The sequence below is a fragment of the Electrona antarctica genome (assembly GCF_951216825.1).
Source record: "Electrona antarctica genome assembly, chromosome: 8".
Taxonomy (NCBI): domain Eukaryota; kingdom Metazoa; phylum Chordata; class Actinopteri; order Myctophiformes; family Myctophidae; genus Electrona; species Electrona antarctica.
Window position 1 is genome coordinate 31,192,242 of NC_136789.1, and position 27,495 is coordinate 31,219,736.

General features: G+C 43.6%; 1 protein-coding gene across 5 annotated transcripts in view; it reads right to left on the reverse strand.

Moving 5' to 3' along the window:
* tbl2 (transducin beta like 2) overlaps nt 1-27,495 on the reverse strand; it is a 545,946-nt gene that overhangs the window by 514,844 nt on the left and 3,607 nt on the right. The window contains exons 2-8 of one of the 5 annotated variants that reach the window (XR_013790621.1): nt 26,599-26,720; nt 25,818-26,002; nt 22,658-22,806; nt 21,261-21,387; nt 17,934-18,086; nt 16,138-16,636; nt 15,844-15,895 (exon numbers count right to left, since the gene is read on the reverse strand). Coding sequence is in view for 3 of the 5 variants with exons in the window: in XM_079507870.1 (XP_079363996.1) it covers nt 16,168-16,636; nt 17,934-18,086; nt 21,261-21,387; nt 22,658-22,806; nt 25,818-26,002; nt 26,599-26,720 (1,205 nt within the window). In the remaining 2 variants the exon portion in view is untranslated. Of the gene's footprint in view, nt 1-13,106; nt 16,637-17,933; nt 18,087-21,260; nt 21,388-22,657; nt 22,807-25,817; nt 26,003-26,469; nt 26,504-26,598; nt 26,721-27,495 lie in introns of those variants that run through there. The other 4 variants (XM_079507870.1, XR_013790620.1, XM_079507871.1 and 1 more) reach the window with 4 other exon arrangements.

A 27,495-nucleotide genomic window follows, 5' to 3' on the forward strand; every position in this document is an offset into this window, starting at 1 on the left:
GAAAGTTACATTCCGAGGTGTTTAATATTAAAATTAAAACAAACGGCTTGTTGTAACAAACACTGTAGCAGCGTGCTTGCTTGTTTGGGCGTGTGTGTCAGTGACTCTGTGCGCGTGTGTGGTGTGGGTGTGACCAAGAGGTGGCGCGCACGACCTGATGACTTAAATACATGCACGTGCATTATTATGGATCCTCAAGCCACCCCACACACACGCACACACTCAGAACCCCCACTGCAAAGACGCACGCACGCGCGCGCGCGCGCGCACACACACACACACACACACACACACACACACTAAGCTAGTCTATTTTTTATTATTATTTTGTATTATTCTTTTTTATTGACTGACTGACGTCATCTGGCTGCTTTGAAGTATAGGCCTATGATGATTCAACTTTTAACGTTTGATATTGTTTATAATTGGTTTAAAATGTTATAGTGATATAGGCATACATTTATGGTTGCTGAATTCAAATTGAACAAACAATATTTTGTAAAAAACATCACTTTCTCCTAGAAACTCCATTCACACTTTTTATAATTCAGCTTACTATGTGCGGACACACATGCTGGAAACTTTTGTTTTGAAATATGTTGTTTTTGAGTTATTTAACTTGCCCAATGCATTGTCAATGACAATAGCACAGACTTTGGCACAATTAAAAATATTGGCATTTATCAGACGCTCTTAATCCAGAGCGAGCATGGCAATACATCACATACATAAGAAATAGTTATCATGAATCATACGTAACCTAAGCATATCTATAGATCTATATATCCATAATGAAACATATATATACTATATAGTGCATATAGTGCAGGGGTGGGCTACTGGCGGTCCGGGGGCCACATGCGGCCCCCACCTTCACTTGTGGCCCTCGGGTTAATGTCAGTATATACTGATATAATATTGGTTTCAGCTGTTTACAATTCCACAACATGACCCGCTTTAATTACTTCAGTCTAAATTAGTAGCTCAATGCTTCAACACATGTATAAATTAAAGGCATTTGAAATTACATAAAAATGTTAATTTTCAGGATTCCAATTCAAAAATAGCAAAAAATAATGCAAGATTTAAATTTGCATGTAGCAAAAAATCTACAAGCTCAAAGCTGTAGATCGGCTATTTTTTGCTACGACAGTAATATATGGCCCTAGGGAGTGAGTGTGGAAATATAGTGGCCCTCTCAATCGTCAAAGGTGCCCACACCTGATATAGTGTCTACATAAAATGCTATCTAACTTACACCAGAGTAAGACACCTGTGATGTCACAATACGTGACCATGGAGGCTTGGGTGAATCCATATATCCATATATGGGGTATTATGTCACATGATGTCACATGCTCTCTCACCTGGGGTGTGACAAAACACACACACACACACACACACACACACAGTCTGGTGGGTAACAGGTACGGTCGCCCCTTTTCCATCTCGCCCCACTACTCTACCTAGCTGTAAATAACAAACATAATTCATGTTGGTGATTATATAAAAGGTATTATCATATTAATTTATCATTGTTAAGTTCACTCTGTATATCAACAGGCATAATAGCATGATGATGCCATTACAAAACATGGGCTTTACATGGAAGAAATTTGTTTCTTTAACGAAATTAACTGCTAGAAGGTCCTATTAAAAATTAACTTAATTAAGCAGTCTCTGTGTCATGTTATTCTTTCTTAATTTTGTATAGAGATCGACTACTATACAATCAAATAAATCTGTATACAAGATAATTTCAGATTTCAGAGAGGGAGGGAAATACTAAATTAACTGTTGTTAACCACATGAAAACATTTCGCGGGGGCGAGTTGGTAAAGGGGCGAGTTGGTATTCGCCTGGTGACGCGAGGTTAGAGCCTGCCCCCAAATGCCCGAAAAACACACGACACTGGTCGGCTGCAGACTGCAGTCAGACAGACAGAAATGAAATGAAATCAATGACTATATTTACCCAGGGTATCTGGGCTAAGCTCAAGAACTTGTTTCCAGCCAGGCCCTGCTCATAGAACATTTCATCGTAGTGGTTCAATGCCTTGTTCAAGGGCACTTCAGCGGTGGTAATTTTAACGTGTCGGACCGCTGATTCGAACTGGCGACCTTCCGGTATCAAGACCGCTCCGCAATCCGTTCGGCCACCGCTGCCACAGTGTTTGGTTTGCTTTGTCTCTGCCTGGCTGGCTGCTCTTTAAAGGGACACATATATGTTAATGACGTTTAGAAGCTTTAGAACACTTTCCTGGGGGTCTTTATGTGTGTAATATGTGTTTTTAGATATTTTAGGTTGTAGCAGTGAGCCCAGTGTCTCTGATGTCATGGACACTGGTCTCACTTCCATCCTGGACTACAATTCCCATAATGCTTTGGTGCACTGCTCCTCCTTGTGGATAGGGGGGGGGCTGTCTAACTGAGACAACATGTAGTCCAGGAAGTAAGTGAGCCCAGTGTCCATGACATCAGAGACACTGGGCTCACTGCTACAATCTAAAATATCTAAAACCACAAATTACACACATAAAGACCCCCAGGAAAGTGTTCTAAAGCTTCTAAATGTCAATAACATGTATTTTTTTGCAAAAAGGGTGAAGTGTCCCTTTAATCAATGCCGTTGTGCATTTCATCCATTTCACAGGAAAGAAAGGTATGTTTTTATTTGGACAATCCAGACTTGTCTACTATAGTAGAGTAGAGGTTTCAGGGTTTTCAGATCTTGCACGGGGCGGCCGTATCTTCCGAGGTATTCCCTGCCACACAGCCAAACCAAGTCTATAATATCGAGGGAGCATTTATCGCCAGAGAACTTGGGTCGTCAGCAGACTAAAGGAGAGATATTAACATCTCCGAGGGTTTCCCCTGCCGGATAACCATCAGGCCCGGCCCGTTAGAACCTATCCGAAAGAAAGGAAGATTGTTCGAGTCTTCTTGAGATACAGTATAGATTTCAACAGGAAATCTGGGGCGGCTGTAATAAAGACTCTCACTTCCATTCATATTATCGTATCTGGGAGAGTTGTTCATTGAATATAGTCTCCATACATTGGGATATTCGACTAGGACGTCGGGCTATATGACATATGACATGTCTGGTATGACAATCCCTATATTTGGTCCGGGTTGACCTAGTGCTGATATCAGATCGATGTGGTAGAACCCATATATGGATAGATCTTATTGGCTCAGTCATCGTGAACCCTCCGGCCTGTGGGTGGGAACACCAGCGCCTTCGTTTTAATTTTGTTGTCATTTACAGGCCCAGTGCCTCCCCAGTGTCAAAAAAATGAAAATCATGAAAAAACGACATGCTATAGTGCATGGTTTCGGAAGATATACTATAGTCTGTCGTTTTTCATGATTTTGGAGGATTTAAAAAAAGAACTGGGGGGACACTGGGGAGGCACAGGAGAGGCACTTGGGAGGCACTGGGGGACACTGGGGAGGCACTGGGGAGGCACTGCCACTGGTAAATGACAACAAAACTAAACGAAGGCACTGGTGATGGCACCCCTGGTTTACCGGGACAGGGTTCAATTCCCTGAAGTGCCCTGCTCATTTTGTTGTATTTACACTTACATAGTTTATTATTTTTAATTTATCTTCTGCGTTTGTCTGGTTTGACTGCTGCTGCGGATCCTCAACATTATTGACGAAGGCCTGCGCGCCGAAAGGCGTTTGTCTGGTTTGACTGCTGCTGATCCTCAACATTATTAAATGGAGCTCACAGCTGAAGTTCAGGAGCAGGACCACACCTCCAATCCGGCCACCTCCAATCAGGTCACATCCAGCCACATATAAGAGCCCTCCCAACCACAGCTCTCCCTCCGTTCTCGTTTTCGTCACCCTCCCCCCCCGCCCCATTGCTCATCCTACTTCCTCTCTAACCTCTCCCTGTCTCCCTTACAGGTCCCTGACGGAGGTTCGCCGTGCCCGGGAGCATCCCAGATTAAAGTCCGTCGTCGGTGGCCGTCGCCACCCCCATGTCATGTTTCCCATGTCACGATTTTTGAGGTTTTTAAAGAAAGACGAAAAAACGGCATACTATATAGTTCATGGTTTCGGACGGCATACTATAGTATACTGTAGTTTTTCACGATTTTTGAGGATTTGAAAGAAAGATGAAATGCCAAAGTTTGTGCTATTGCCATTGAGAATGCATTGGGCGTTTAAGATAAATAACTCAGAAACTACAAAACAAAAAGTAAAAAGATCCAGCATGTGTCTCCACAGTAAGCTGAAACGTGTGAACTACTCCAGAACTACTCTGCCAGGGCTGGGAGGTATACGCTTCTGGCACATTGACAGACTAGGCTCTGTGGGTTGACTCCGGTCCGGGCCCCTCCTACATCTCACCAGGTCTACTCCTGCTCTCACCAGGCCCAGGACCTGTGCGTTGCACCAGAGACCCAGCACCAGACACTTCATTTGGGAGTGGTGGGCAATGGTTCCGCAGACTCCACCCGAGCGAGTAGGTGGTGCTGCGGGCTCCGCTTGCTGCTTGAATGGCCATCCTAAAGGCCTCACCGAGGGTTTGTTGGGCTTCCTCCTCACGGAGGTCACAGGCTGGGGCAACAACCCATACTGCTCACCCATACTATAGTTCATGGTTTTGGAAGACATACTATAGTATGTCGTATTTCATGATTTTTGAGGATTTTAAAAAAATTATTAAAATCACTTTCTAGGTGAAAATGTTTTTTTGATGTGCCAAAATCTTAGCCTGGCGCCAGTGGCGTGCACAGATAGACACTAGGGGGTGCTAGAGCACCCCCTGCCCTTTTGGCAATGTGCCCTTTCGAAAAAGAAAAAAAAAGTGCAGTGGTTCCACGCGCTGCACAAAGTGCCCTTTTTTCCACTTGAGCACCTGCCCCTCTAAATGTCTGTGCACGCCACTGCCTGGCGCAGCCACACTTCACCCGCCCCTATTGCATATGCATATGCCCAGAGGCGGAGCGCAGTGGTATATTAGTATCGCAACGCGAGGCTACCAAAATCTGCCATTGACCCCCATTATACATTTCTCAAATCTGAAAACTATATTTCTAAAACTATAGGCTACATTTCAAAGATTCATTTTCAGGCAAACATTACAGTACAGTACAGTAGAATGCCAATGCCATTGAGAATGCATTGGGCGTTTAAGTTAAATAACTCAGAAACTACAAAACATTTCAAAGTAAAAAGTTAAAAAGTGTCTCCACAGTAAGCTGAATTATAACTAGTGTGAAGTTTCTAGGTGAAAGTGATTTTTTGACGTGCCAAAATCTGCCATTGACCCCATTATAAATCTCTCAAATTTGAAAGAACTATATTTCTAAAACTATGAAACATTTCAAAGATTCATTTTCAGGCAAACATGATCCACCGTAAGATGAACCTAAATAGGTTTGAATGGGGTTTCTACGAAACTTTTGTTGTTGTTCAAATCATCAAAACATTTAGAGACGTACAAATAGACACTTCTATATAGCCAAAAAAAAGAGAAGAGGAATTGATCATAAGGACCGTATAGTAGTAACCTACAGCTACTACTATACTACTCCAGCGCTAGTACCCTGCCCTACCAATATTTTAATGTTTAATGTTTTAATGTTTTTTATAAGTTCTTCATGATTATTAACATTTAACATTTATGCTAATTTAGATTTTTCTAGGTAGTTTTGGGAAAAGCAACTGGAAGTCCCAACTATCCGTTTATTACATAATTAAACAATTCACAAAATGTCAACATCAACTTCCACTTTGTCACAGGTGCTCTAGCACCCCCTAGTGTTCCACTGTCACAGGTTTACATGTGTAAAAAAAAAAGGGAAAAAAAAGTGGGTGAAATGCTTGTTTCTCCCGTTCAAAAGGTAAGAATAAAGAACTCAAAGAAAGAACCAGGATAACGGGTCAGATATTCAAATATTCCTGATATGACTAGAGTGAATACAAACATATACATAAGGGTGCGTGGTTAGAATAAATGTTGATTAAAGTTGACATTTGTGCATACTATTAGATTGCCATTTCTCATTTCTTAGCCAGTTACAGATGCATGAATTAATGTTCTGATATATGATTTGCAAAAGCAGAAATGTTAAAAGTCAGGATTAGCCACGGATTTGGAGTATTAAACTCTTAAACTCACAATTTATTGAAAAAAAATATACATTCTACTTCACTATACTCAAAACATTGAAAAATAATAACTAACACCCTTGGGGTGTAATGATAAAATCGCCAATATTTCTACAAAGAACCAAAGGACCGTATAAATACATGCAGTATTACACACACGTTATTGTGATATGTATTCCATTATTAAGCCCAGCACCGTCCATCATGCAAGTTACAGTTGATATGTATTCCATCATTAAGCCCAGCACCGTCCATCATGCAAGTTACAGTTGCTCTCTAAATCAGTGCATCGTTCTCAAACATTTTCAGGTCAAGGACCCCTAAATTCACACATACAGTATTAACCCATTCTGGGCGGGAACCCCTTTTGGTGTTTTAAGCATTATGTTATGCTTTAGCTGTTGGAAAAATAGCAGATCTACAAGCTCGTAGCGCGGCACTCGGTGCCACGCTACACTACGAGCTTGTAGGTCTGCTATTTTTTTTAAATCGTGAAAATGTGCCTCAAATCAGAGCCAACGTTTTTAACTCAAATCTTTGCTTCTGGTGAGGTCCCTGGAACAACATATTTTCAGATGGGGGTCGGAGGCCAATTACATACATTGTTGGGGGTCCTTCACATGAAAATGTTTGAGAACCACTGACATAGAAACATTGTTTTTTCAGAAAGCTGTCAGGATTTAAAAGATAATTTGTAGAACAACCATTGGAAAGGATTTTGTGCCATGAGGGACACCCCATAAGAGAAGGTGACAGATTAGACACATGCATAATAATGCCTGTCTGTACTGTACTGTACTGTACTGTACTGTACTGCAGGGGTTCTCAACGTTTTTGGCCGGGGACCCCCGGAAATGCTTTGGCAATGTCTCGGGACCCCCGCCCCGCCCCCTCCCGACCCCCAATATAAATTGACTGCTACAATAACCTTAAACCATTTTGGGCGGGAACCCCTTTTGGTGTTTTAAGCATTGTTATAATTTAGCTATTGAAAAATAGCAGATCTACAAGCTCATAGCGCGCCACCGAGTGGCGCGCTATGAGCTTGTAGGTCTGCTATTTTAGAAAAATCGTGAAAATAAAATTTAAAAAAAAATCTTTTTTTTTTTTTTTTTAAATAATTTGGGGACCCCCTAAAATAATTTGGCGACCCCCCGAGGGGTCGCGACCCACGGGTTGAGAACCCCTGCTGTACTGTACTGTACTGTACTGTACTGCAGGTGCAGGGAGAGAAACCTACGATCACTTCTCTAACTCAATCAGGTAACATGACCCACGATCTGACCTTTTATACCATATGATTACCCTAATTTCAACATATCCATTCCAACTCAAATTTGTGTCTTTTTGAGTTTGGCTTAGTTTTGTAAAGTGAAGTCAAAGTTAGGGAGGTAAGCGGGAAGAAGCAATTAACAAATACTCTTGTGTCAAGTTGTTTTTTGGCAAACTCAGACACAGAACATTTCCATGTATGCACATATATGAACCTGAATATGGCATAATATATGCAGCATAGGCTATATTCTGCATTACTTGCCATATATTGGCATATGTTAATATATTTATAATAAAACCATAGCACCACCATTAGACTTTTCATGTCGCACACCCCCTAGCCCCTAGAGGGCGCTCACGCACCACAGTTTGGGAACCACTTTAGAGCATTGTTTCCCAAAGACTAGGGGCTCCATTTTCGTCACCGCTAAACCCCTTATCCCTAAACTTCTTTGCCTTTGTTTTACTATTTTGCAAAACATTTTTGAATAGTTAAAATGGCCAGTCCACAAGCTCACAACATGTCAATGTAGATTGGCTAGTTGAACTATTCAAAAATGTTGTGTCAAAATAGTAAAAAGAAGAAGAAGAAGTTTAGGGATATGGGGTTTAGCGGTGACGAAAATAGAGCCCTATGTACCCACGGGTGCGTCATGCGAGATTTCAATTGCCATGCATTGGTCAGACTTGGTTTTGGATAAGTAGGCATATTGTAATAGTGTATTCTATGTGAAGGAACAGCTACTGATTAACGAGTAGGATACAAAGGCTGAAAGGCATGCATTTACATTCCAATGGGTGATTGAGGGTCGCGCTCTACCGCAACGGCCAATCAGCTGTCCAGTAATAGTTCTCAGATCTTGTTTTTGTCCTCTTTTTTTCCTCATTGTATGGATTTTGGCCAGGCCAGAAATGGATTTGGACAGGCGGTCGCCTGCCCTCGCCTTATTGTAGATACGCCTCTGGTCTGAACAACAAGATGCTGGTGCAGAAAGCACAAAGGAGCTGGCCAGATGTATGGAGAAGGGAGATGACTGGAGACGCCGATGGAGGGCTCGTCTGAGGACGACGTAGAGAGAGAGAGAGAGAGACGTAGAGAGAGAGAGACTACTACTTACTGTGCCTAGTTAGGAATTAATTGTTACAGTGTTGAAAACAATGGATCCGACCGGTGGCAGAGTCGGTAGTGCTGTCGCCTCACAGCTAGAAGGTCCTGCAGGGTTTGATTCCCGCTGGGGACGCTGTGGGTGCTGGTGGCGTGTTCTCTCCTCCGCGTCATCAGTGCCCATACCCCAGGTGGGGTCGGCGAAAGGGCCTTTCTGTGTGGCGTTTGCATGTTCTCCCCGTGTCCCCTAGGGAAGGGGTTCTCAATGTTTTTGGCTAGGGACCCCCGGAAATGCTTTGGCCATGTCTCGTGACCCCCGCCCCACCCCCACCCCCAATACAAATTAACCTCTACAATAACCTTAATAGAGAAAATACATCATAAATAAATACTGAAACCAGATATAATCATTAAGGAAAGTGTATGCATGCACTGTGACTATGTGTACTATGTAAACTCTTAATTTCCATTTCCCAGCCATTCAGTTGCAAAAAAATATTAATAATAATAATTCTGCGACCCACCGGGGGGGGGGTCGCGACCCACGGGTTGAGAACCCCTGCCCTAGGGTAGGTACCCTCACAAAAACATGCAGTAATCCTGGTCTCTAAACTGCCTCCCCCTGGCCAGCCGGGGCGCCTGATGGAGGGGAAAGGAACTGGTCTCTAAGCTGCCTCCCCCGGCCAGCCGGGGCGCCTGATGGAGGGGAAAGGAACTGGTCTCTAAACTACCTCCCCCTGGCCAGCCGGGGCGCCTGATGGAGGGGAAAGGAACTGGTCTCTAAACTGCCTCCCCCTGGCCAGCCGGGGCGCCTGATGGAGGGGAAAGGAACTGGTCTCTAAACTACCTCCCCCTGGCCAGCCGGGGCGCCTGATGGAGGGGAATGGAACTGGTCTCTAAACTACCTCCCCCTGGCCAGCCGGGGAGCCTGATGGAGGGGAATGGAACTGGTCTCTAAACTACCTCCCCCTGGCCAGCCGGGGCGCCTGATGGAGGGGAATGGAACTTGTCTCTAAACTACCTCCCCCTGGCCAGCCGGGGCGCCTGATGGAGGGGAAAGGAACTGGTCGGAATAACGTGTTCCTTCCACGTGCTAACTCCCCCCTGTCAGGTGAAAAGAAGCTGCTTGGACTCCTCATGCATAGAAGGAAGCAAGAGGTCAGTCCGCTGACCCCCCCAGGTTGGCAGAGGAAGTGTATAGCACCCAGGATTACATTAGATAATTGACTCTGGGTGAAAAAATGGGTTACAAAATCGTGGGATAAAAATTATGAGTAAAAAACAAACAAACCAATGGATCCAAACTAGCCATAGTCCATAGTATTAGGAGTTCTCCACTCCATCTGGAGCAGAGCAGTTCTCCACTCCATCTGGAGCAGAGCAGTTCTCCACTCCATCTGGAGCAGAGCAGTTCTCCACTCCATCTGGAGCAGAGCAAGAGCCAAACCAAGGACCTCATGTTGCTGTTTGGGACAAACATGTTGGAACAACTCTAAAGGGCCTTCCACACTGAGCAGTGCACTATAACTGAACTATAAAATATACTTTTAAAAAAGTCAAGTCGAAGGCAGAGTTCACACCCATTTAGACCCGACACCATATTCTACAAATGTCTAAATCAGTGGTTTTCACACCATTTAACGTCAAGGACACCAAAAATAATATGTATTTGGCCACCGACCCCCATCTGTAAATATGTTGTTCCAGGGACCCCCCCCAGAAGCAAAGATTTGAGTTAAAAGCTTTCGTTGTGAAAGAATATAATATATATCCAAGATTTGTGCCACATTTTCACAATTAAAAGATCTGCTATTTTCCAACAGCTAAAGTTTAAAATAATGGTTAAAGTGGTTAAAAGCTAAAATGTGACACAGACGCGTATTCAGGTTAAGGTTCAGGTTAAGAAAAAGAAAAAGTGCAATGGTGAACGATATAGTCATCTGTATCAGAGCGAATGCTTTTAACTCAAATCTTTGCTTCGGGGGGGGGGGGGGGGGGGGGGGGTCCCTGGAAGTTGGAACAACATATTTTCAAATGGGGGTCTATAGATATATTTTTTGGGCTCAAACCACTGACATAGAAACATAGGGTTTTTCAGAAAGTGGTCAGGATTTAGAAGACATTTGTAGAATCGTCTACCCCTTTTGTTGTTTGAAGCATTAAGTTATACTTTAGCTATTGAAAAATAGCAGATCTACAAGCTCATAGCGCAGCACAGAGTGCCGCGCTACGAGCTTGTAGGTCTGCTATTTTTTAAAAATCGTGAAAATGTGGCCCAAATGTTTGGGGGGGGGGGGGGGAGGTCCCTGGAACAACATATTTTCAGATGGGTGTCGGCGGTCAATTACATATAATTTTGGGGGTCCTTGACATGAAAATGTTTGAGAAGCACTGACATAGAAACATGGATTTTAAATTATATCATGGATATAATTTGCGCAATGTTATCATTGTAGTTTAACGTGGACATGTACTGCAATATAAGTGGATGTTGTTGACGTTACAATACAACTCAACTGTATCTTAATTCATATCAGACAACAATTGAAAATAAACCAGTGTTGTTCCATAAAAACATTTTTTATTAATTGAAACCGTTTTGAATCTCTGACCCCAAAAAGAGTCAAAACCAGGTCACTCAATGAAGAGGATGGGAAGCAAAATTCACAGATGTCGAGAGAGAGAGAGAGAGAGAGAGAGAGGTCACTCTGGTCAGTCAAAGCAGTGGTTCTCAAAGTGGGGTCCAGGAGATCCACATGAGGGGGTTCCCAATGGACCCTTGAAGGTCTGTAACTCTGAGTGTGTACAAATAAATGGAACCAAAGTGACATGTGTTGGAGTCCATTTGCATGGATTAAGGCAAACATTCACCACGGAAAAGGTTTGTATGACAAAGGGCCGATTCATACTCCTATTTTAGAGCCGAATAAAAGTCGGTTCGGCTCTGTAGAGCCTACGATGTGACGTCATTTGAGGTTCGGGGGGCGGGTACCGTCCTAAAGTCGGCTCTTCGGTGCTACTGAAAATTTCTGACGAGCCGAAATCATTTCGGCACTACAGCGGTAAAATAGGAGTATGAATCGGCCCATAGTCCTAATGTGCAATTTTATTCAAACAGTAAAGGAGCCCTTTACACTAGCGCTGAGACACACACACACACACACACACACACACACACACACACACACACACACACACACACACACACACACACACACACACACACACACACACACACACACACACACACACACACACACACACACACACACACACACACACACACACACACACACACACACACACACACACACACACACACACACACACACACACACACACACACACACACACACACACACTTTAGCTATTGAAAAATAGCAGATCTACAAGCTCATAGCGCGGAACGTGTTCAGAACGAACATTTTGAACTCAAATCTTTGCTTCTGCCGGGGGGGTGGGGGAGGGGGTCCCTGGAACAACATATTTTCAGATGGAGGTCAGCAGCCAATTACATATATTTTTGGGGGGGTCTTTGACATGAAAATGTTTGAGAACCACTGATATAGAAACATAGGGCTTTCAGAAAACTCTAAATGGGTGTTTAAAGTCAGGGAAGGTTATGCAACATGAAGACATTTTCACTATGAAAGATGGTCTTACAGTCATCACAGTACAGACTCAGAGCAGACAGCAGTCAACCTGGAAGCATACAGGCTGGACCCAGCAGCCGATTGTGTCATAAATTGCACAGCCTTTTCTTGTTAATTAACCCATAGAAAATATAAATTGACTGCTACAATAACCTTAATAATAGAGACAATACACCATAAATAAATACTGAAACCAGATATAATCATTAGGGAAGGTGTATATGCACGTACTATGTGTACTATATGTAAACTCTTCATTTCCATTTTCCAGCCATTCAGTTGCAAAAAACAATTCAGGATTTCAATTCAAATAGCCGATCTACAAGCAGAAATATGCAATGTAGCCTTCTGGAGTGAGTGTGGAAATATAGTGGCCCTCTCCAACGTCAAAGTTGCCCACCCCTGCCTTAGACAGTCACGATTAATTTAAAAACATTGTTATTATATTGTCAGGACTTTCCCCCAGTTCAACCCTTATTTTGAAGATCCAAAACACCGCGACTGGAACCGGATGTTGACATAATGGTGTGTGTGTGTGTGTTGTCGGACTAGGTGATGATCTCTCGTTAGCCGATGAGAAGCACAGGCCAGCGCCATTAGAGCGACCGATATGCAGTGGTGGTACTTTTACTTAAGTACTATACTTTTGTACAATTGTACAATTGTACAAAGTACAATTTTGAGGTATTTGTACTTTGTACAGTATTTCCAATTTCCAGTACTTTTACTTCTACTCCACTACATCTTGGAGCCAACATTTGTACTTTTACTCCACTACAATAATTTGAAAACTTTAAATTAACCACTTCAACCCTATACATCTCGGCCATTTGAAAATAGCCGATCTACAAGCTCACAATGCGTCGCAACGCATTGTGAGCTTGTAGATCGGCTATTTTCAATAGATTTTCTACACATTTTGAACTTTGGCAGAGGAAGTGTATAGCACCCAGGATTACATTAGATAATTGACTCTGGGTGAAAAAATGGGTTACAAAATCGTGGGATAAAAATTATGAGTAAAAAACAAACAAACCAATGGATCCAAACTAGCCATAGTCCATAGTATTAGGAGTTCTGCAATATGAACTTTTACTTGTAGTACTTTAAGTACATTTTGATGCCGATACTTTTGTACTTTTACTCAAGTACATCTTCAATTCCGTACTTTTACTTAGTTCTAAATTACAGTATTGGTACTTTTACTTAAGTAAAACAATTGAGTACCTTTTCCACCACTGCCGATATGCTCCGCGGAATAAGCCTCGTTGTGACCAGATTCATCAGAAATGCCGCCTGCGGGTCGGGACAAGGAACTGGAGATGAAGGCGACTGAAAGCGTGTGTGTGTGTGTGTGTATGTGTGTGTGTGTGCACGCGCAGACCAAGATGGCGCCAGTCCAGTGTTATGGACAACAACAGATAGCCACCCGAAGCTAATGAGAGTAGCCTTTCGACTTGATCAGATCAAAACATGTATATAAAACATCAATTAACGTAACTTAATTTCTCTTTTACTCCCTCCTCCACTCCTGATGGTAGTACCAAGACCCCCTCAAAAAGGGATGATTTACAGTTCCCCTCCACCTCCTTTCCCCATTCTCACCATACCCCGGATGTGACCCCACACTTCCCGGATACCTCCCGTTACGCCATAACCCACGAGACTCGACCTCTCCTCCTCCTCCCTCCCCATGTTCTCGTGCCCCCGCATACCACAGCATGCAGCCCTCTCACCGTCCCGTGATCCCGAGTAACGCTAGTGGGGCTTCGTCACCCACACCGCCCGCGTCCATGCCACGCGTTGCTGACGCTACGACCCACCCGATACTCACTCCGGACATCATCATAATCACGCTGGCCTCTCTCCTCAAGGCCACCCACCGTATGGAGGACATAGTCCGATTTAATCACCATAATGTCCTCCCCGGCGACTACCACTCTAGACTAGAGGAGATCACTGAATCCGTCACGCCCCTTAGCGCCAACTCTGTAACTACCCAAAGGCTCCAAGAGGCCTCCCGTACATGGTTATCCCAATGTTACTCAATATTAGAAATACATTATCGCGTTGAAATTAATGCCCTCATAACCATCCTCAAAAAACGTAGCATGCCACGACCCCGAAGCCCGCTGGTTCACAGCCTGCCACACGGCACAGACCGACCTCAACAACAGTTTAACGGCTGAAACAATCGAAGTAACCAAGGCCCACATCCCCGCCTCCTTTTGGAACCCCCTCCCTCTCCCTCTACACCTGGAGGTCCCTTATATAACTATTAGATATTACATTATTCTCAGTCACTCCTTACCGCCCTATTACTTTAGACCGTGTTTTTTTTCTTCGTTTTCTTCCTCCCCTGAACTGGATTTTTTATAGGATAACACGTAATCCATGCTATTCTAAAAGTAAATGTTTCCCTCCCGGATCCGCGTCGTTTGGCGGGAAAATACAACACATAGTGAGACCATAGGTTGTTCTATATTCTCAAAATGTCTCTTTCAGGCCTACGTGTCGTTGTGATCAGTTCTATTGACCCTAGCATTTACCACATATAAAATCTTTTTACACAATGTGTAAAATCTTTTGCACAAAATGTAAAATAACTGTTCCTGCTATTGTACATACATACTGCCAACGAGGTGAAGAAATTGCAAATTGATTAGCTTTTTATGTGAAATAGCAGAGACTATTAAGATTTTATGGAAGATGCTTCTGAACACATTACTAGTTTGACCACTTAAAATGCTCCAATCTTAAAATAATAACCGAAAATAGCCTATCTCAAAGCTCTCAATGCATCATCGCAATGAGAGCTTGCGATAGGTAGGCCATTTTCTCTGCGCAACATGCTTTCACAGAAGACACGCTGGGCTTCTATGGAAATCAAATGATGGTCGGGGTCGACCGAGAATTTTAATCCATGCATTTGGTTCCATTTGTACACTCTCAGAGCTGTGGGGGGCTCTGTACACTCTCAGAGCTGTGGGGGGCTCTGTACACTCTCAGAGCTGTGGGGGGCTCTGTACACTCTCAGAGCTGTGGGGGGCTCCCAGGGCTTAAAGCCAAAAAAAAATCCCAAGACAAAAATATTTTTTGCAAATCTGCACTGATCTCATTAATGACCCCTATGAAATCCTCAGGACTGAAATCCGTCCCCAGGACTGAGAAACTTTAAGCCCTGTGGGCTCGTCGTAATTCAAATGTTCGAGAACCATGGAGTTAAAGCGAGTGTGGCTCGAGTGTTGTGCCACGAGGGCCCAACAAACTAACCTTCCCGGTAGGGAGAGAGAGCAACTCGACAACGAAACCACCCTTTTTCCAACGACAGCACCTGGAGGAGCCGGCCGGGGGGGAAGGGAGGGTGGGGTCAACAAGTCCTAGCCTTAGAGTATATATTAATAGAGACGGCACCGGATTTCTCCTCCCATCCACTTACATTAAGTTGCTCAAAAGCGCATGAGGCGATTTCACTCCTCCTTCCGGTTAGGAACAGAGTGCATTCTGGGATGGCATTGGGCCAAATCGTAAATACACGCTGTGCCGTTGACTATCATTGCACCGTTTGCGCGCGTTCACGTATGCAACATAGCGCTCACGTGTCATCGGCCCCAATAACATGAACGTGCGCAATGATAGTCAACGGACCAGTGCTGGCTCCAGCAGCTGCAATGACAATTTCGGCCACTATGTCCATTTCGCCTCAGGGTTTCCTCCCGGTGCCGTCTCTATAGAGCGTCACAGTCCCGCCCCCTTTCATGACGACGCCTGGCCCAGGAAATTAATCCCAATGCATTTTTCCCATAGACATTTCAAAAAGTATTTATTTAAAGAGCTTTTTTTTTGTTTGGCCCAAAACATTGTGTTTATTGTCATGATTTGTCACGACAAGAGATGGCTTTGTCCGCGGCGTAAACATCTTTAAATAAATACTTTCTGAAACGTCTCTCGAGGGGGGCGAGGCTTCGACGCTCTATTAACATATACTCTTAAGGTCCTCCTAACACTGGTCGTCCACGGCGGCCGTCAGCACGCCGTCCAGCGCCTTCTGGGCGTCCTCGATCTGCTTCCGCAGCCTCTCCTTCAGCCCCTCGTTCTGGGCCTTCCTCAGCATGTCCTGCATGTCCCGGATGCACGCGCGGTAGCCCGGCGTGTTGTGCAGCAGGCGGATGGCGCGGTCGCCCGTGCACGCCAGGAAGCGGCCCGTGACGTCGAAGCGCAGGTCGGCGATCTCCTCGCCGTGCACGCTGCGCAGCTCCTCCTCCAGGCGGCCGCTGGCGCCGTCGTACATGGCCACGCCGCAGCCGTGGCTGACCGCCACCACGCGGCCGTCGGGCGACAGCGCCACCCGGCTGCCCTCCGAGGAGTCGCAGGGCACCGTGTTGAGCACGTAGGGGTCCTGCTGCTTCTTGTACTCCACGTTGGTGTTCCACAGCTTCCACGTGCCGTCCTTGGATATGGTGGCCATTCTGTGGGGGGGGGGGGGGGGGGGGGGGTTGGGGACACACAATGGAAAGCACAACTTCACAAACGTACAATGGTTTCCAAAATTTTGGTTTGAATTTTCGTTTTTTCATGTCATATGAAAGCAGGGAATCATAGCTTCAAATTGACATATTGGTTGTTCAGTTTGACCCACCAGTTTTGGAGATATGGCTTATAGAGTAATGTCTTGCAGAGAAACAGCGAGTTGAGAAAACAGGCTTGAAAGGTTCACTTCTGTGTTCTCTAACATTACACCTAGCTAAGCATTTATTTCATATTTACATGTCGATTTCAGCTCTGACACTTATTTCAGACATGCTCTAGTATGTTAAGAGTCTGCCTCTGGTGAAAAGCTGTAATTTTGCATGATGGCAGTCTCTCAGTCAAATCTGGTCACAAATGTCTTCTAAAATCATGACAGTTTTCTGAAATAAATATCAGTGGTTCTCAAAATATTTCATGTCAAAGACGCCAAAACAATGATATGTATTGGGCCGCTGAGCCCCATCTGAGTCTATGTTGAAACAATTCACCGTTGAGATTTCTGAAGACGTGGTGTGTGTGTAAAGGGGTTCATCAGCCTAGCCCAAACCACACCAATGGGTCGCCAGTCGCCACGCCACTCCTTGCAACCAAACGGTTGCGAGTAGACCCATGCACACATATAGCGTCCAAGCAACCATTGCATTGAACCAATTGAATCACTTGCGTCTACATGAGTCTACTCGCAACAGGACACATCGATCACACCACTTGGACGAACGCTAAAAGCGTTTGGTTGCGAGTCTCGACCAATTGATGTGATTTGGGCCTATAAGACTACATCCCATCCAGTGTTATGGTGAACGTCAACACCACCACTCGGCTCTCCATGGGTTAACACATTTAGACCTGACACTAAGTTATACAAAATGTCTTCTAAATCCTGACAGTTTTCTGAAAACCCTGTTTTTATGATGAGTGGTGCTCAATTTCTTAAATGTCAAGGACCCCCAGAATTATCTGAATTTGGCCACCGACCCCCATCAGAAAATATGTTGTTCCAGGGACCCCCCCCCCCCCCAGAAGCAAAGAGTTGAGTTAAAAACGTTCGCTCTGAAAGAATATAATAATTATTAAAAGATTTGCGCCACATTATTACGATTTAAAAAAAAATTGCAGATCTACAAGCTCGTAGTGCGGCACTTGGTGCCGCGCTATTTTTCAATAGCTAAAAGTATAACATAAGGCTTTAAAACACCAAAAGGGGTTCCCGCCTTTCACGGATTAAGCGTACGGTACCTGTGCGAGTCGTTGGAGAAGGCGAAGCAGTGGACGCCGGCCTGATGGCCCTTCAGGTCGAAGGCTCGCGTCACCTCTTTGAACTCGCCGCTCTTCCCGAAGCACACCTCCCACACCTTCACGTCGGGGGTGAACCCACAGGACGCCACGAATCTGAGGAAGCACCAAACAGCGACACGGACAATACCTTCAATCACTAGCACAGAGCTGATGGGCTCCTGTTCCTGTTCTTTTGTTGGGTACAGTCACTACAGTGTCCCCAATGGTACAATAATGTGCATAATATCAAAAGTTACTACCTTAAAATTCCTATCAATAGTACAGTGGGGAAAATTCAGTTGTCAAATCTTCCATTCATTAGTGACAAGGAATTAACCTTCCAGAGTCTCATATGTTATTCATGAGGCATAACTCCTCCCTAATAACCCAGGAATGTGAGACAGCTGATCCTGATTGCCCGCAACAATATCAGTATGTGATTGGTTGAATGTTGAGCCCTGGCTCTATGTATATATGTGATTTGAAATGTTTTTTCCATATACCCTGAAGAACGTTGGTTCCTACTCTGCATCCTAATAAATAATCGGCACTTTGGCTATCAGTGTGTGCGGCCACTCTTTTGTCTTTTTAAGACTTCACTCTTTAAATCTTCCATTCATACCACCATTTTGTGCCTTTTACTAGTATCGTGATTCAGCAACAACAGTATATAACCCCCCCCACTCAACCTAATGCCCAAAAGAGCTTGTTATAGCTCATCGATTTGTCTTGATGGTGACCTAGAACTTTTTTTTTTAAGTTTTCTTTTTGTGGCTTTCGCCTTTATTTTATATTTTTGAGTGGTGCAAACCACTCCAACAACTGGCTTTGTACCCGGGTACCCGTGTACCCGTGTTTGTTCATACCGAAAAAAACGAGCATGGTTGCTATGGTTAGCAACCAAAAAAACGAGTTGCTATGGTCACTGACATTACGTCAGACCACTGCTGATCAGGCTATATAAGACCTTGCACCACTCAGTTCACACGGGTGTGATTTTTATGGAGGGACAGACAGTAGGCTGACAGGAAATGGAGAGAGAGATGGGGGGGGGGGAGAGACATGCAGTAAAGGCCGTCGGGATCGGGAGTCGAACCTGTGGCACACTGCCATGGGACTGGATTACCAGCCAAGGTGTCTGGACCGCTGAGCCATGGCCCAGGCCGACCTAGAACCTTTTTAACCATACCGTTCACTAGGGCATTAACATAAAAATCGATTAGTCGATTAGTCGACTAGCAAAACGGTAGTCGACACTGTGCATCAAAAATCGAGTAATCGTTAATATTTCTTATGATTTTTATTTTTTTTTACAGCAGACATGCAGCTGTGAGCTCTGTTGTTTTGTTGGTAGTTCTCCAACTTAAGTACTAATCCATTCCTGGCTGATTGTTTTCATATCATATACAAGCCGACTGTACGTGGGTTTTGCCGTCACCGTCACTCGTGTAGGTGCGGTGGGCGGCGGTGGCACTGGCAGCATAATAGCATTTAAGACAGATTTTCAAACAGCATATGCCTCATAGGCTCATACGCTCAATGGGGACAACTACAGTGTGTAAATACTTTTACTATTGGTGAGTTTATTACTGTAGTTTGTTCAACAAGTTAGATTGGAGACGTGTCGTCGTTTCGTCCGGTACAGTAGTCTAGCAGGAGTCCCTCGACTCCCTCCTCACTCTGCCCAATAATATCCAGTTTGGTGACAGTCAAACTACAGTAGCTCTTGCCGTGATTTCATGTTTATTTTTCTTATTAATCTTTCTTCATGCTTATCCAACAAAAGTGCAGGCGTGCGGCATTATTAAAAACAAACAGCTATGCCGCGCGATCATAGTTATAATAGTCGCGATGGAGTGAAGTAGTTGATCATCTGATTCATAGCCTGGCAAGCCTGCTAGCTAGCAAGCCTAGTATGTAATCATAACCTCCTCCTAGCTTGTAGCTCCTTCTAAAAACCAAAGGAACTGTGGTTGTAACTTGTTGTTGAACATTTAGGGTTGTATGAAAATCATCGCATCGTTCATTCCTCCTCTCCTCTCCAACATCGCGTCCATCCGTGAGTCATTGTGGACTTGCAACTTGACTTTTAACAGCTGATGTGAATTTCGGCCAATCAGAGCGGCATTCAGCGTAATCTAGTAAGAGAGTGGCGGCACTAGCGTTGACTCCCATTGTAACAATGGAATGCGGAAGTGCTCATTATATCTCAATGGGATAGTTCCAATGTTTGGAACTATAGCCCATAGCACCCCGCTTTGTGGTGAGATCAAAGCGTGTCGCCACTCTCTTACTATTCCACTCGGCCTGCATTCACCGGCTCTGTTTTGCAGTTAATCCTTCACTCGCGCTGGCCGTTTCAGAACACAATGTTTTAATGCTTGATTGGATGGAAAAAAATATATTTTACCGCCGACTAATCGACTATAAATCGATTTTGATGGTAGTCGTGTCGACTATCAAAAATCACGTTTGGTTAATGCCCTACCGTTCACTTGTTCGTTGTAAAAATATGAATGAATGAAAGTAATATATTGTATTGCTGAAGCACAGCGAACAGACCTTCCACATGGGGAGATGGCAGCGTATTACAGTAATATATTACATGCTGAAGCACAGCGAACAGACCTTCCACATGGGGAGATGGCAGCGTATTACAGTAATATATTACATGCTGAAGCACAGCGAACAGACCTTCCACATGGGGAGATGGCAGCGTATTACAGTAATATATTACATGCTGAAGCACAGCGAACAGACCTTCCACATGGGGAGATGGCAGCGTATTACAGTAATATATTACATGCTGAAGCACAGCGAACAGACCTTCCACATGGGGAGATGGCAGCGTATTACAGTAATATATTACGTGCTGAAGCACAGCGAACAGACCTTCCACATGGGGAGATGGCAGCGTATTACAGTAATATATTACATGCTGAAGCACAGCGGACAGACCTTCCACATGGGGAGATGGCAGCGTATTACAGTAATATATTACATGCTGAAGCACAGCGGACAGACCTTCCACATGGGGAGATGGCAGCGTATTACAGTAATATATTACATGCTGAAGCACAGCGAACAGACCTTCCACATGGGGAGATGGCATCGTATTACAGTAATATATTACGTGCTGAAGCACAGCGGACAGACCTTCCACATGGGGAGATGGCAGCGTATTACAGTAATATATTACATGCTGAAGCACAGCGAACAGACCTTCCACATGGGGAGATGGCAGCGTATTACAGTAATATATTACATGCTGAAGCACAGCGAACAGACCTTCCACATGGGGAGATGGTAGCGTAGGAGTTGTTCATCTGGTTGGTGTTGATGGAGGCCAGCACGTCTCCTTTAAGGTCCCAGATGTAGATGGTGGTATCAGTGGAGGCGCTCATGATGAACTTGCCTGGAGGGACAGGAGACAAACGGTTTAGAGCCATTTAAATTATTTAAAAAAAAAGAAAGGCTTCTAAATCCTGACAGTTTTCTGAAAAAAAACAATGTTCTTATGTCAGTGGCGCTCAACCTTTTCATGTCAAGGACTCCCAGAATTATCCGTATTTCGCTGCGGACCCCCCCCCCCCCCATCTGAAAATATGTTGTTCCAGGGACCTGGACTACTTTGATGTGTGCTTTATCTACTTTTTCTATTATCTTTCTAAGAATGTTAAAAACTTGGTCTGTCTTTATAGAGGGGTCCTAGAGACCTGCACAGGTTAGGTTTTGTCTTTAATGTAGATCCTGACGGATCCCATATACATAATATTGACACTGTTATTTGTGTGTGATTATTTATTTCTTTGTTTACCGTTTCTTGTTTAATAAGTACCATGCTTCTTTTTAAAAACTATGTAACAGCAAAATGATGATGTCCTGTATGAGGTAAACTGAGATAACTTGTGGTGCACCCGGACCGCTATGTGCGTGACACCTAGGTCCTCTTTATAAGTGACACCTACATAGTGTTCTCTAGATTGACGCTGAAGAAGGCCCTCCGGCCGAAACGTCCTGACTGTTGTTTGCTGCTGGGGGGAAACAAAATAAAACTTTTTCCTTCCAGGATACTACGTGAGTGCTGGTATTATTTTCTATAAGACTGTATGTTCCAGAACCGTGCACCCATGACATTATGACGTGGAAATACTCAACCGAGTGCTTGCTTTTACCTTCCTCTTCAAGTTCCAGGGACCTCCCAGAAGCAAAGATTTGAGTTAAAACATTCACTCTGAATGAATATATATTAAAAGATTTGCGACACTTTTTTTAAATAAAAAATAGCAGATCTACAAGCTCGAGAGCTATGAGCTTGTAGATCTGCCATTTTTCAACAGCTAAACATAACGCTTAAAACACCAAAAGGGGTTCCCTTTTGGTGTTTTACTCAATGTCAAATAATCTCACAAGCACGACGGCGTTAGCCCATTTTGGGCGGGAACCCCTTTTGGTGTTTTAAACATTACGTTATAATTTAGCTGTTGAAAAATAGCAGATCTACAAGCTCATAGCGCGCCACCGAGTGGCACGCTACGAGCTTGTAGGTCTGCTATTTTTGAAAAATCGTGAAAATATTTATTTCAGAAAACTGGAGGATTTAGAAGATTTTTTTTAAATGTTGAGGTCAGGCCTAAATGGGTTAAGACTCAAACTGGACCCTCCTTCAGTGAATGATTCCGTACCCGTCTCAGCGATGCCGATGTTGAGGATGGGGGCCTTGTGCTTCAGAGGGAAGTCGTCGTGAGCAGCTTTGAAGGAGAAGGAATCGTCCTTCTTGAGCATCTTGAAGACTCGGATGGTGTCGCCGTTGGCCAGCCACGTAATGAAGGCCCTGCGTCCAGTGAGAAGGAGAGCCATCATCAATAACTAGATGGTCAGTGAAAAATTATCGCATTTTGCTGTTGGTCAGTCAGTCATGTCAGTCACTGGTGACCCAACTGTACCTAGAGTAGCATCTGTTTTAACACATTTTGTGCCCAAGACGTCTGTGGACGTCTTTGGTATTACCGCACGTGCAGTGCCCAAGACGTCTGTGGACGTCTTTGAAAAAAAATAATAATAATCATAACAATGTTTTTTTTATTTTTTTATACGTGGTGCCAAAGTTTGTGTTTTCGCCATTGAGAATGCATTGGGCGTTTAAATTAAATAACTCAGAAACTATAAAACATTTCAAAGTAAAAAGTTCCAGCATGTGTCTCCACAGTCAGCTGAATTTAAAAAAATGAATGGATTTTCTAGGTGAAAGTGATTTTCACCCACTTTTGCGTGGGCACACTCTGATGTGTCACTGTGTGGGTCTACTAGAGTTAGTGTTGTTTTCGTCGACTAAAACTAAGACGAAACATGTTCGTCGACTACCTTTTTTCACTGACAAAAACTAAATGGAAACTAAATGAAAAATAAGCTATGATGACTAAAACTAAATATACTGACAATTTCGTCGACAAATAAAAACTATAATAAAATGTTAGGAAGGGACTAGTGGACACTATAAGTCATTTTACACATTGGTTGCATGCTGAAAATAGCAGATCTACGACGCGTTGTGAGCTTGTAGATCTGCTATTTTCAGCAAGTGTAAAAACAGTCATTACGACGGAATCAAGGCCAACTAAAATACATTTTAAAATTAACTGTAGATTTAGTCGACTAAAACTAGACTAACACTAAAACATTCCAGGTGACTAAAATGTGACTAAAACGAAGTGAAAACTATTCAAGAGACTAAAAGACTAAAAGTAAAATGGAAATTCTCTGCCAAAAACAACCCTGTAGAGTTATATGAAGATTTGTGTACTGGATAAAACACACATATATTAAACTCTGAAAGATGCTGCCGGTTTATATAAACAGATTAATGATACGGTTTTGTTGCCGTTAATCTTGGGACCCGTTTTTCCTCAATGCAAATATTCTCTACTTTGCTTTTGGATTGTTCAATTTACAATGTAGGCATTTAGCAGATGCTCTTATTAATCCAGAGCGATTTACATTAAGCAATAACAAAAAGCATGGCCATACATCACATATATAAAAAGTAGTTATCATGAGACATGCGTAAGCTAAGAACGTAACAGTGGAATATCTATATCATGAAACTATATATATATACTATACTATATTATATATTATACATGTGTACTATAAAGTGCTATGACTACATAAAAATGCAATTCTAGTGCTGTCTACGTAACATGCTATAAGTCTGTTTAAAATACTATCTAAGTCTACATAAAGTGCTATCTAAAGGAGCTAGGCTAGAGTAAGTGCTACGGTTCACTCTCTGACTGAAGCAACGCGACGCAACAACCAACATTCACCATGAAGTCAAGGCTCCACTGGGGAAAAAGGGCCTTGTTATCTCTTGTATTTGGTTTGTGTGTGTGTTGTGAGTTCAGTGTGACATAATGGGGCAAACACATTATCTCCAATGTGAATATGGAGTTTACTTTATACATAACTATGGGTGGAGTTGGGTTATCCTTGAATTGAGGGCATGCATAAAGTGAATGGCAGATCGAGTGGCATAGTCAGTGACAAACTGAATTTAACCCATTCTGGGCGGGAACCCCTTTTGGTGTTTTAAACATTATGTTATAATTTAGCTATTGAAAAATAGCAGATCTACAAGCTTGTAGCGCGCCACCGAGTGGCGCGCTACAAGCTTGTAGGTCTGCTATTTTTGAAAAATAGTGAAAATATTTATTTCAGAAAACTGGAGGATTTAGAAGATTTCTTTTGAATTTCGAGGTCAGGCCTAAATGGGTTAATGTTTGAAGTCTTTTAATGCAATCAAATAGGACTTTTCTGTTTGGACGTATGGGCTGTCAAGGCCAGAAAGTTGTTTTTTTGCCACTCACTCAGTAGGCTTTCCTGCATAACTTCCGGGTAGGATGATGATCAGGAATCAGAATCACTTTATTTGTCATTTTCCTATGTACTTGCATACAAAATAACATGAAATTAATGATGTCACGCGCATAACCACTATACTTTTGTAAACCATGCTAGCTAGTGTCTGTTGTCATTGGCACCATAGACATATAAATGTAGACGCCCTTTCCGGCTCTGAGGCGCGTGTCACAACGTGTCACAATTGAAGGCACAATTTTCCCCCGAGATTCCTTGCAAAGCGTTTGCCTTCAATGAGCAGCTTCCGCGTGCGTAAAACATAAGTCCCGGAAAAGACGCGCACGCTGTGATTGGCCAGTAGTCACTTGAGTGACAGCGAGAGACATGGAGGAGTCGCATGAGTGACGTCACTTGGGCAGCGACGCAGCGTGCCTTCAGCAAACGCCTTCAGCACTTCTAAATAAGAAAGCTGCGGAGAACTGTTGCTTTGTGTTCACTCTTTAATGTTTTCTGTTAGTAATCTAATCCCCCCTGGCTCTGATGTTGTATTAATAACTTTGTTGTTTGTATTTTTTTGTCTTGTTTTGTATTGTAATATATTGTCATGACTGTTATAAAGATTTGTTAAGAAAAAGAAAAGCCTTCAGCACTGCACTTCCGCCTTCATTTGGATACACGTTAGGGTTAGGGCATTAAGCAACTAGTCGACTAGTAAATCCACTAGTCGACCTTGTTGGTACTAGTTGATAAGAAAAACATTTTTTTTGTATTTCTTTTTTTTACATAATAGGTAGTTAAACAACTAGTCAACTAGTAAACTAGGCAACTAGTAAAAATGACTAGAAGTGAATGCCCTAACACACGTCGCTCCAATGAACTGCAACGGCCAGTGAGGCATCTATTTTTTTATAATATCTATGATTGGCACGTGGAGTATAAAATGTGCTGTGAAATGGTTGTAGGCGTGTTGGCGAGGAGGAGGAGAACCTTGAGTCCGGGCTGAAGCGGACCATCGTGGCGTGGTCCAACTCCACGTTGGCCCTGAGACACTTGTGTTCTCGGTCCAGGAAGTCCTTGGTGCTCCAGATCCTTATCGTGCGGTCGTCCGAACACGAGGCCAGATACTTCCCATTGCTGCTGAAGTCCAGGCACGTCACGTTACCACTGTGGCCCTAGGAAACACACACGCACACACACACACGCACACACGCGCACACACACACACACACACAACTAAAACATTTTGTATGACCAACTCCCATTTGTGAAACAGTACAAAAAGGAATCCTGCCACAGGATTCCTAAACAATAATGCAGCAGGAACAATATTACTAAATCATAATGTTACTTAATACATATTGTGTTAATTGTTTAGGGGGTCACATAATGAGGCTTTATTAACCCTTGCTTTTTTATACAAAAGTATGAATGAAATATAATGCTAGTTTGACCCGTACAAAATGTTTAAAATAATAACCGAAAACAGCACATCTATTGAATGCTTGTAGATAGTTAGGCGAAATGTAACACGCACGCACGCACACATGCACGCACGCAGGGCTTTTATCATCGACAGTATGAACACAGCATCAGTGTAGTTCACTAAGTTCACAGCAGGGTATGGCTGAAGGTGTGTTACCTTCAAGGCGGCTGCCAACAGGGGGTGGCTAAAGGTGTGTTACCTTCAAGGCTGCTGCCAACAGCAGGTGGCTAAAGGTGTGTTACCTTCAAGGCTGCTGCCAACAGGGGGTGGCTAAAGGTGTGTTACCTTCAAGGCTGCTGCCAACAGCGGATGGCTAAAGGTGTGTTGCTGGGCTCTCTCTTTACGGGGCCTCTGCTTTTCCTGTTTCCCTTTCTTGGATGCGGGGGACTTGGTGACGCCGTCTTCAGCTGCAGGGAAACACAACATGCCGGTAAACAAACAATGCCTGGCAGCAGTACAGTACGTTGTGTGACACGGGAGAAAACATAGTTTGCAGTTGGCTCAGGGATAGAGTGGCCGGTACAGCGGCCGGACGGGAACCGTGAGGTTCCCTGTGGGATCCCCCAGAGTTAGTGTCGAAGGGTCATTGAGCAAGACGCTGAAGCCCTAATTGCTCCCGATGTGCAGGTTGGTGCCTGCCTTGCATGGTTTCCTCCACCATCGGTGTGTGAACGTGTGTGAATGGGTGAATGTAATGCACATGCTCCAAAGTTTTAAATGTATTAGTTCTTAACTTCCTTTGTTTACACCAGGGGTCTTCAACATTTTTCAGGCCAAGGCTAGCCCTAGAATGTCTCCGATACATTGCAAGTATTTCACAATACAGAGCCATAGAACACTGCTGTGGACTGATGGTTAGCTGCGGTAGAACATTACAGAGCCATAGAACACTGCTGTGGACTGATGGTTAGCTGCGGTAGAACGGCGGCATAAATATGGTCGCCTCTCTGTGTGTATACTTGCTCAATAAATAATTCCAAAGACTTGGAGTCAGATTATTGTCCTCTAGTTTCATATCCATGTGAAAGTTCTGGCATAAAACGTTTGTTTAGTCAAATAGCTTCACTTTTTCACAAGGTTCACAGTTCACACGGAAGACATTCATCTTAATATCGTCTACTATAAGCATTGTGGTCCAAAAATAAACAAGCTGTCTCTGCGTTACTGTCAGGGAGGTGTCTC